This window comes from Tachysurus vachellii, chromosome 2 (assembly GCF_030014155.1).
Source record: "Tachysurus vachellii isolate PV-2020 chromosome 2, HZAU_Pvac_v1, whole genome shotgun sequence".
Taxonomy (NCBI): domain Eukaryota; kingdom Metazoa; phylum Chordata; class Actinopteri; order Siluriformes; family Bagridae; genus Tachysurus; species Tachysurus vachellii.
In genome coordinates this window covers 1128071-1138070 of record NC_083461.1, presented here as the reverse complement: position 1 = coordinate 1138070, position 10000 = coordinate 1128071, and the positions used below count along the sequence as shown (strand labels likewise).

Below are 10000 nucleotides of genomic sequence, written 5' to 3'. Positions count from 1 at the left end.
ACATGTTAATCTGTGAACGTGTTAATCACATGTTAATCTGTGAACGTGTTAATCACATGTTAATCCGTGAACATGTTAATCACATGTTAATCCGTGAACATGTTAATCACATGTTAATCCGTGAACATGTTAATCACATGTTAATCCGTGAACATGTTAATCACGTTAATCCGTGAACATGTTAATCACATGTTAATCCGTGAACATGTCAATCACATGTTAATCTGTGAACATGTCAATCACATGTTAATCTGTGAACATGTTAATCACATGTTAATCTGTGAACATGTTAATCACATGTTAATCTGTGAACATGTTAATCACATGTTAATCCTATTTCTGTAAAATGTTTGTGAAAATTAAATGTAATGTAAATCTCCCAAGAAATTCTGTACAGATACCAAATACTTTGACAATCAGTATATACTTAATACACTTCTGCTAATGCAAGGATTTTGTGCTTGTATTTTTTTTCCACACCAAGCCCTGCCCCCATAAGCCCCGCCCCATAACCAAAGCCCCGCCCCCAAAATCTCACTCTAAGATGAACTCAAAAGTTGGCAGCCCTGCAATAGCCAATCAGAAAATAGCTCTATTGTATCTGGGTCAGATTTAACACAACAACCAATGAAAAAAAAGCAGATCCTGGAATTGTTCATCATCGTCCTCGTTCACCCACAGAGAAAAGCTCTGGAGCTGTGAGCATCACTTTGAGCACAGAGTAAGTCATGATCTCCTGTTTAATGTTACAACTAATTCACAACGTGTTTGACACAAACAATGACATTGATGAAAAACTCCTGCTGATGATCTGGGAAACGTCTCTAACAGCAGTCACAGTGTCTGTAACTTAGCCAACAGTTTTACAGCCTGTTTACTGACAACACCTGATCAGAACAAGTAGTCTAGTGCCAGGGGTTCTCAAACTGGGGGCCCTGAGATGGTGCCAGGGGGCCCCAGCTTTATGACATTTTATAAAATAATGAATTTATCATAAATCTCAGAAAAATAAGGCTACTAACCAACAGCACGACATTGTATAATTTAATATGTTTTCTTTAATTCAAATATTAAGTTTTGGAATGTTTTATGTCATAATTTTTTATTTATTTATTTGTTTTATTTTAATTTTTTGGGGGAGGGGGGGTGAGAGAGAGACATATTTAAAATATGTCACTGTTGCCTGTCTTCAAAACTTGAGAGCCCTGTGTTGAGTGTGAAGTTTATGCTCTGTCCTCTTCAGTGTGTGTGTGTGTCTGTGTGTCACTGTGTGTGTGTCTCTGTGTGTGTGTCTCTGTGTGTGTGTGTCTCTGTGTGTGTGTGTCACTGTGTGTGTGTGTGTCACTGTGTGTGTGTGTGTCACTGTGTGTGTGTCACTGTGTGTGTCTCTGTGTGTGTGTGCGTGCGCTGATCAGACTCTGACTGGGTTTTAGATCATTGTCTTGTCTCGCTCTCTGTGCACACTGGCAGTCTTTGTGTGTGTGGGTCTGTGTGCCACTGTGTGTGAGTGTGTGTGTGTGACTGTGTGTGAGTGTGTGTGTGTGACTGTGTCGCTCTCTGTGCATGCTGGCAGTCTTTGTGTGTGTGGGTCTGTGTGCCACTGTGTGTGTGTGCGTGTGTGTGAGATTGTCGCTCTCTGTGCATGCTGGCAGTCTTTGTGTGTGTGGGTCTGTGTGCCACTGTGTGTGAGTGTGTGTGTGTGTGCAAAATTGTAAAGTGTAAAATGTAAAATTGTAAAGCACATGTTCTCTCTTTCAGTTAACGAATAAAAGCTATGTTAAACCTTTCTCTCTCTCTCTCTCTCTCTCTCTCTCTCTCTCTCTCTCTCTCTATCACTGCTAATAGCATATCCCACGTTAGCTAAGCTAGCAGCTGAGTGACTAGCTAAGTGATACATTGTTCAATTTTGATCCAGTGCATTATGTTAAACGGTCCAGTTTGTGATCAGCTAATCAAACGTTACATAAGCCCCGCCCTCTCTGTCTGTGCTCACCCATGGCAACCACAGGCGTGATGACGGGGACCGCGAGCGGAGCGATGAACAGGTAAACACTTCGGGGCAGGAACGGAATCTTCCAAGTGCTGGAATCTCCGAGTCCGATCACGTTTGTGTGAGCGTGATGCGTCTTAACGTGTGCTTTCACTGCCATTTTGGCCGTAAATGCTCCACACACCTGAAACGTACAACAGATAACAGAAGCTAACTGAGACTCACTAATCATCCTGATTGGAGGAGACACAGCACACAGGGTTGTACATTAAAACAGACCGTGTTAATGCTAACTCTTTAATCTAAGGCTTTAGCAGTGATGTCACAAGGTCATAGGATAGTTAATCAAGCTAAATTATACCTGTCTGTGTAACGTAAACATCTTATTTATGTTTTGTAATTTATACACAACTATTATCCTAACTACTGTAATATAATGCTAGCTAGCAGGCTATATTTAATGCTGTATTTTTTGCTGCTATTAAGTAGCTTGCAGGCTAACTGCAACTCAGTTTTGTGATGTTGGTGACTGTATTTAAGCCGTGTGCGTGTGTGTGTGTGTGTGTGTGAGTGAATCACTGCTTGTTCCTTCAGCTTACTTTAAGAACCACATACAGATAATAATGATAAGTTAAATATGCCTACATTTCTTAGCTACATCACTCCTATCAGTTTAACACTAGCTCATTCCCTATTCATTTAAGCTCCACCCCTTTGAGCAGCTTTGGGCCAAGCTTGTCTCACCTCAATGAAGAAGATGTTCCAGAACTGTGTCCAGGTGGTGGACTCAGTCAGAACGCCATGACTGGCCAGGTGAGTTCCCTTCACTGTGATCACAGCATGAGCCACGCCCATCACGACCAAACCCAACATGAAGTAACACACCTGAGGCGAGGACAAGAGCAGGAACGCTGAGAGAGAGAAAGACAGACAGAAAGATGTGTGTGAGTGTGTGTCTGTGTGTGTCTGTCTGTGTGTGTGTGTATTTGTGTCTGTTACCTATGGGCAGGATGATGAAAGCTGAAGCCAGGATGGTGCAGTCCAGTCCTCTCCTGTCCCACCAGCTGCTGTCCCTCACAGTCATGTGGACGAGTTGAGTCAGCTCCATCATCAGCGTCTCACACTCCTCCGTCTGCTCTGTCTGTCCTTCATCTGATCTCTTCCTCTCCTCCGACTCTGTCCATTCTTCCGGGACATGCTGCATGCTGCTGATTATAACAGACTCTTCACACACACTCACACACTCTGTTGTGTTTGCTAGTCACGGAGGTAAACTGATCTCTCTCTCACTCACTCACTCACTCACACACACACACACACTTAGACTTTCACTTTCTCTCTCTCTCTGTTCTTCTTTCTCGGTTTATATGGCTGAGCGCAAACAACTTATTTAGGTGCAGAGCGCCACCTACTGTACCAGGATATGCAACCTCAGGGCTTCAAGTACCTACAACAGCAAATTAAATAAATAAATCAATCAATCTATATTCTATAGCAGAGGTATTCAACTAAAATTAAAGGGGTCCAGTAAGAGAAACTTTTTAGAAGCAAAGATCCATAAGATCATAATGTCTACCTAGTTAGTGTGATATATATTTAAGTAGCCTAGTAGTTGTATCAACATCTGAAGGAATCAATACCTGACTGTCAAATCAAATAAATTTAGTACAATTTAAATACTTTTTGACAATATTTATTGTCACATAACATAGAACTGAACATATGTATGATTGTAGATATGTATAACGTTCTCTCATTAAATAAATAAAAGTAGGGCTACATTTCAATAAGAGAAAATAAATAAAATGCATATATATCCATAGGTTTGTTTAAAATATTTATTGAACAATGACATTTGCCATCACACTGTAATACACACACATTCACAAATAACGTTACACAATATAACCTTTACAACACACATTTTTGGTCTTAGCTTCCGCTCTCTCTTTTAGTGAGGAACAAGTAGTATGTGGTGGCGATGACCATATGTTTTTAAGAGGTGCCACCTGGAATCGTTTGTCTTTAGACAACTCCTGCTTTATGTCTTCTTTATTCTCTGAAAAATTATAGAAACAAAATAAGAAACAAAACTAAATATCACTCATATGTTTATATTGTGCAGTGAACGAGTTACGATAAAACAGCTACTGCTTAAGTTACATACCTTTAAGCATCAGTATTTGTGCCCTGAAGAAGTCTTGCTTCCATCGTACCCAATAAACCTGAGTTTGGTCAAACATGTCGTAGTTAAAGTCCTTAATTTCACTAGTTGAGACTGTCATGCAGCCGTCATCCAGGTACCTCACGTATGCCAACATTCTGATTCCCAGTGATCAGCAGATTTGTCATGTAGATTTGTCATGTAGCGGAAGTTTTTTATTTACCCCAAAACAAAATCCTAATTACGGTGGCAAAAACATGATGATCTGGAACACGTGCACTTACACTAATTTCAATAAACACTGTAAGGTATATAATGTAGTCGAAAACATTGTGAGATTTATTTTAGGAAAGTGCAGGAAGTACATTTACCTTCGTGAACATAGTTGCTTTAAAGGTTGCATAGCAACGCTGATGTTGGGTAATATCTCTTCACATTACCACTTTACTAATAAAACAAACTTTACTACTTCTTAATTGAGACAAATGGATTTTAGCATTGTTCGACTCCAAACTCCTGTTTGATTCTATTGGACATCGATCTATCTATTAGGGATGAGCGATACCACTTTTTTTGCAAGGATACGATGCTGATACTTATTTATACACTTTTAATGGTACCGATACTGATAATCACACTTATAGTTAAATATATTCCAATATATTGTGTTTTAATCTTATATTAATGTGTTACATAGAAACATACACAAGCAAAAATAAAGGTTGTTCCCATAAAACTCATTCCAGCAAGATCATACTGGTTAACCAGCTACACCAGCCCCGTTTTGCTTGATAACACAATGACTATGCTGGCCACCCATCTATACCAGCACTATACCAGCACTGACCAGCACTATACCAGCATTATACCAGCACGAACCAGTAAAAACCACCCTGGACCAGAATGGAATTAATTTTTTTCAGCAGGGTTGTTCTTTATTCTCCCTTTCTCCGTCTCACTCGTCTGTTTCTCTCCCTTTCTCCGTCTCACTCGTCTGTTTCTCTCCCTTTCTCTGTCTCACTCGTCTGTTTCTCTCCCTTTCTCCGTCTCACTCGTCTGTTTCTCTCCCTTTCTCCGTCTCACCAGTCAAGTTTTAAATCATAACCTTGTTTTGGCTGTAGGTCCGTGTCAGGATTGGACAGCTTCTGGGTCTTGACCCGGACGGCGGTCCGCCTGTTAGTGACCTCTGCTTTATACAATATAATTTTAGTTATGTATCCAGTAATATAGCTATAAGTATACATGTGTAAAAAGTGTAAATCATATTACAATAATAAACAAATAATAAATCACACAAACAGTAAAATGAACAGGGTTCAGCTCGAGTTCATGTGGATTTTCACCTGCTGTTACAAATAATCCCTCAGGTGTTTATGGGATTGAGGTCCAGGGAATTTTATCCAGGGATCAGAGGTCATTATAAACTCAGTGTAGAATTGTGTTTAATCTGATTAACTGTACATGATGAACACACACTTCTCACATCTCTGAGTGTGTTTAATGTGTTAGAACTAAATGAGTGATGTGTTAATAAACATGTTCTCTATTCTCCATCATGGTAATTCAGGAACACTGGAGTCTTCATCACACACATTTACATTTACAGCATTTGGCAGACGCCCTTATCCAGAGCGACGTACATAAGTGCTTAAATCTCTAACATTGAATACATTAATGCTGGATCACTAAGTTACATACTTAAGATACCATGAGTTTAAAACATTTGTTCAAAGTTACAATGAAAGTGTCAAAGGTGTTTTTTTTTTTTTTTTTTTTTTTTTTAAAATGCAAAAGATAATGAAGAAGTGCTAGTTGAAGTGTTTCCTGAATAAGTAGGTCTTCAACCGCCGCTTGAAAATAGCCAGTGACTCAGCTGTCCGGACCTCTAGGGGAAGTTCGTTCCACCACCTTGGTGCCAGTACAGAGAAGAGTCTTGTAGTATACTTGCCTCTTACCCTGAGAGATGGTGGAACCAGTCGAGCAGTGCTGGTAGATCGGAGGGTGCGGGGTGCAGTGCGAGGAGTTATGAGGGCTTTGAGGTAAGAGGGAGCTGGTCCATTTTTGGCTTTGTAGGCCAGCATCAGTGTTTTGAATCTGATGCGTGCAGCTACCGGAAGCCAGTGGAGGGATCGCAGCAGCGGGGTGGTATGAGAGAACTTTGGCAGGTTGAAAACAAGCCGGGCAGCTGCATTTTGGATCATTTGCAGAGGACGGATTGCGTTCATAGGTAGACCTGCCAGCAGTGCATTGCAGTAATCCAGTCTAGAGATTACAAGAGACTGAACAAGTACCTGAGCAGCCTGTGTGGACAGAAATGGTCGAATCCTTCTAATGTTGTAGAGAAGAAACCGACATGAGCGAGTCACATTAGCAACATGGGAGGAAAAGGACAGTTGATTGTCCATGGTTACCCCAAGGTTGCGAGCTGTGGCTGAAGGGGAGATCAGATCGTTGTGCAAGGATACAGCAAGATCATGACCTGGGGATGAATCACCTGGGATGAAGAGCAGCTCAGTTTTGCTAGGATTAAGCTTTAACTGATGAGCAGTCATCCATGATGAAATTTCTGCCAGACATGCAGAGATCCGGTCAGAAGCTGTGGCATCTGCAGGTGGGAAAGAGAAGATAAGTTGTGTATCATCAGCATAGCAGTGGTAAGAGAACCCATGTGAGGAAATAACTTCACCAAGAGAGTGAGTATACAGGGAGAAAAGAAGAGGACCAAGTACTGAGCCTTGTGGGATGCCAGTGGAAAGTCTACGTGGAGCAGATGTCACTCCCCTCCATGTTACCTGATATGAGCGTCCTTCCAGGTAGGAAGCGAACCATTCCCAAGCTGATCCGCAAATCCCAAGACTCCTGAGGGTGGCTAAGAGAGTCTTATGGTTGACCGTATCAAACGCTGCTGAAAGGTCAAGGAGGATAAGGACGGATGAGAGATTGGCTGATCTAGCAGCATGTAGTTTCTCAGAGACATCTAAAAGGGCTGTCTCTGTGGAATGAGCTGCTTTAAAGCCAGACTGGTTGGGGTCTTGGAGGTTGTTCTGTGAGAGATAGACAGACAGTTGATTAAAGACAATGCGTTCAAGAATTTTTGAAAGAAACGAGAGAAGTGACACCGGTCTGTAGTTACTGATGTCTGATGGATCCAGAGCAGGTTTCTTCAGGATGGGAATAACCCTTGCTCTCTTGAAGGTAGTTGGTACCTGACCAGATGCTATGGATCTATTGGTGATAGTTGTAATGAAGGGCAGAAGGTCTTGCGAGATGGTCTGGAGCAAAGTGGAAGGGAGTGGATCCAATGGGCAGGTGGTAGGATTGCAAGACTGGATGAGTTTTAGAATCTCTTCTGCTGTTACAGTTGAGAAATGTGACAACAAAGGTGTAGGGGAGTCCATACTCTGAGATGTAAGTGCAGTCGGGGCTGAAGTGAAGGTCCGGCAGATTTCCTCAATCTTCTCCTGGTAGAAAGAAGCAAAGTCTTCTGCAGTCAGGGAGGATGAAGAAGGTGGAGCCGGGGGGTTGAGCAGAGAAGAGATGATGTTGTGGAATTTCCGAGGGTCATGTGAGGAAGCTTCAAGCTTTTCCTTGTAGAAGGAAGTCTTGGCAGAAGTCACATCTGAGGAGAACTTGGCCATGAGTGTTCGGTAAGAATCAAGATCTGCATCAAGTTGTGATTTCTTCCACTTTCTCTCTGATGATCTTAGCTCTCTTCGATTGTTGCGCAGCACATCTGAAAGCGAAGGAGCAGAACAAGAAGTTTTCTTGGGTTTAGTGGACATAGGGCAGAGGAAGTCCATAGTTGAGGAAAGAGATGAGAGGAAAGTATCTGTGGCCGAGTCCAAGGGCAGTGAGGAAAAAGACTCAGGATCAGGAAGGGAAGAAAGAGTGCCAGAAGCTACAGAAGAAGGGGAGACAGAGTAAAGGTTGCGGCGGGTAAGAGCGAAGGGGTGAGAGGTAGTTTTAGGTAGGGTAGGGAGAGTGATGGTAAAGGATACCAGGTGATGATCAGAGGCGTGTAGTGGGGTAGCAGTCACGTCTGTAGCTGGAGAAGGACGGGTGAAAACCAGGTCCAGCACATTACCTCCTTTGTGTGTGGGGATGTAGCTGTTGAGTGTGAGTGTGAATGAGTCAAGAAAAGACAAGAGGGAAGAAGAATGTAGCTTGTCAGAGGGGAGGTTGAAGTCACCAAGCACCGTCAGGGGACACACAGATATTCATTAGAACCTGAATACGAAAGAAAAAGATGTGAATTAGTCAGCACAAAGTGGATTGTGGTACTTCATGATCAACAGCATGTAATCATCTCTGCTCCAACAGAAACATCATCATCTCCTGTTTATAATGAATCATTCAACATTTCTTCATTCTTACTAACATCTGTGTTCTAACATTTAACTAGAACAAATGAGAACTTCCACAAGTTCCACCAGGATAATGAGCAGATCTTTACCCATCACATCACTGCTCTTATCCAATCACAGGAGCTTTTTTAAATAACAAACACTACTGTGTCATTTAGATCTTGTTCTACATTTATATTTAAGTGCAGACTTTAAGAACAAACTCAGGTGAATTTTACAGGAATGACAGAAGACACAATGTTCATTAACAATCACTCTCATCAACTCATTGGTGACTTTTTGTAGACTGTCTGAATCCCTGTTTTCTGCCATCACATGAATTTTACATCAACACACTTTACTGAACACAAAACAGCATTAAAGAGAATCGTTAGAAAAATTCTGATTAAACAGAATATAGTGACATTTTCTAACCTGATAATCTGAAGGTTATTGAAGAGAAATGTGATGTGTATCAATGTGTAATGATAATGAGGGTAAACTTTTATTAACAGGTCATTACTCACCACAGTGTCTGTAGTTTGTAATGTTCATCATCCTTAAGATCAGAGAGCATCTTCTTTCCTGAGTCTCCTAGTTTATTCCTGTACAGATCCAGTTCTCTCAGGTGTGAGGGGTTTGATCTCAGAGCTGAAGTCAGAGCAGCACAGCCTTCATCTGAGACATCACACTGCCACAACCTGTATAGAGACACAATGACACACTCTTCACTGGTTGTACACAGGGACGTTTCTAGTGTTTAATCACTTTGATCACAGACACACAAGAATTTTACAGAAAAATTAAAAAACTTATTTATTTATTTATTTATTTATGGTGAAAACTCCAACAAAGCCTTTATTTATTTATTTATTTATTCATTCGTTTGTTTGTTTGTCATCATATGATGTAAGAAACATAAATGTAACTTTGAGCTGCAGATCATTTTATTATTTCAGTTTTACATTTTATTTCACTGTAAAGATCTTTACTACAATTACACATGTAAACTTTATTAAACTAAACAACCTTAAATCCATAACTAGTATTTTTGTAAGAAAACTAACTAACTAGTCGTCTAAATGAATAAATCACTTCAAAAAGCTTTCACTGATGACTAAATCACAGTAACTTTTCTCTGTTTCACATCTCAACAAAATCTCTGTTTTAATCCGAGTTCACATGAACAGATCTTTCTTGAGAAGATCAGACTGTCAGTAATCAGACCTAAAACAGGGTCAGATACTAATTAGTTTTTGGAGAAGTTGTTAGTTCATTGGTGTATTTTTTAAACCCAGACTATGAAAGTGTAAATGGTTTATTCAGTATTGACAAGAACAACTGTGACTGTGTTTTATTTATACACAATGTGTTTATCTATTATTACGACCTGGATGAAGATTAGACCATGATTTATTATTAATGTTTTAATAGATGATCTTACTTCAGTGTCTCCAGTTTACAGTGAGGATTCTCCAGTACAGCAGAGAGACTCTTCACTCC

At 40.6% G+C, this 10000-nt stretch overlaps 2 protein-coding genes across 20 annotated transcripts in view; both read right to left on the bottom strand.

Annotated features, from left to right (window-relative positions):
- LOC132861557 (fatty acid desaturase 6-like) overlaps positions 1-3324 on the bottom strand; it is an 11548-nt gene extending 8224 nt beyond the window's left edge. Inside the window, exons 1-4 of one of the 3 annotated variants that reach the window (XM_060893151.1) lie at positions 3235-3324; positions 2990-3195; positions 2735-2901; positions 1994-2174 (exon numbers count right to left, since the gene is read on the bottom strand). In XM_060893151.1, the coding sequence (XP_060749134.1) occupies positions 1994-2174; positions 2735-2901; positions 2990-3194 (553 nt within the window). In that variant the 5' untranslated portion in view covers position 3195; positions 3235-3324. Of the gene's footprint in view, positions 1-1993; positions 2175-2734; positions 2902-2989 lie in introns of all 3 variants that reach the window. The other 2 variants (XM_060893160.1, XM_060893168.1) reach the window with 2 other exon arrangements.
- LOC132861411 (NACHT, LRR and PYD domains-containing protein 12-like) overlaps positions 1-10000 on the bottom strand; it is a 242043-nt gene that overhangs the window by 138111 nt on the left and 93932 nt on the right. For 9 of the 17 annotated variants that reach the window (XM_060892923.1, XM_060892931.1, XM_060892954.1 and 6 more), the window contains one exon: positions 9942-10000. This exon is cut by the window's right edge and continues 1 nt beyond it. The exons of 5 other annotated variants lie outside the window; for them this stretch is intronic. In XM_060892923.1, the coding sequence (XP_060748906.1) occupies positions 9942-10000 (59 nt within the window). Of the gene's footprint in view, positions 1-8061; positions 8382-9024; positions 9199-9941 lie in introns of those variants that run through there. 3 more of the 17 variants (XM_060893031.1, XM_060893048.1, XM_060893040.1) reach the window with 3 other exon arrangements.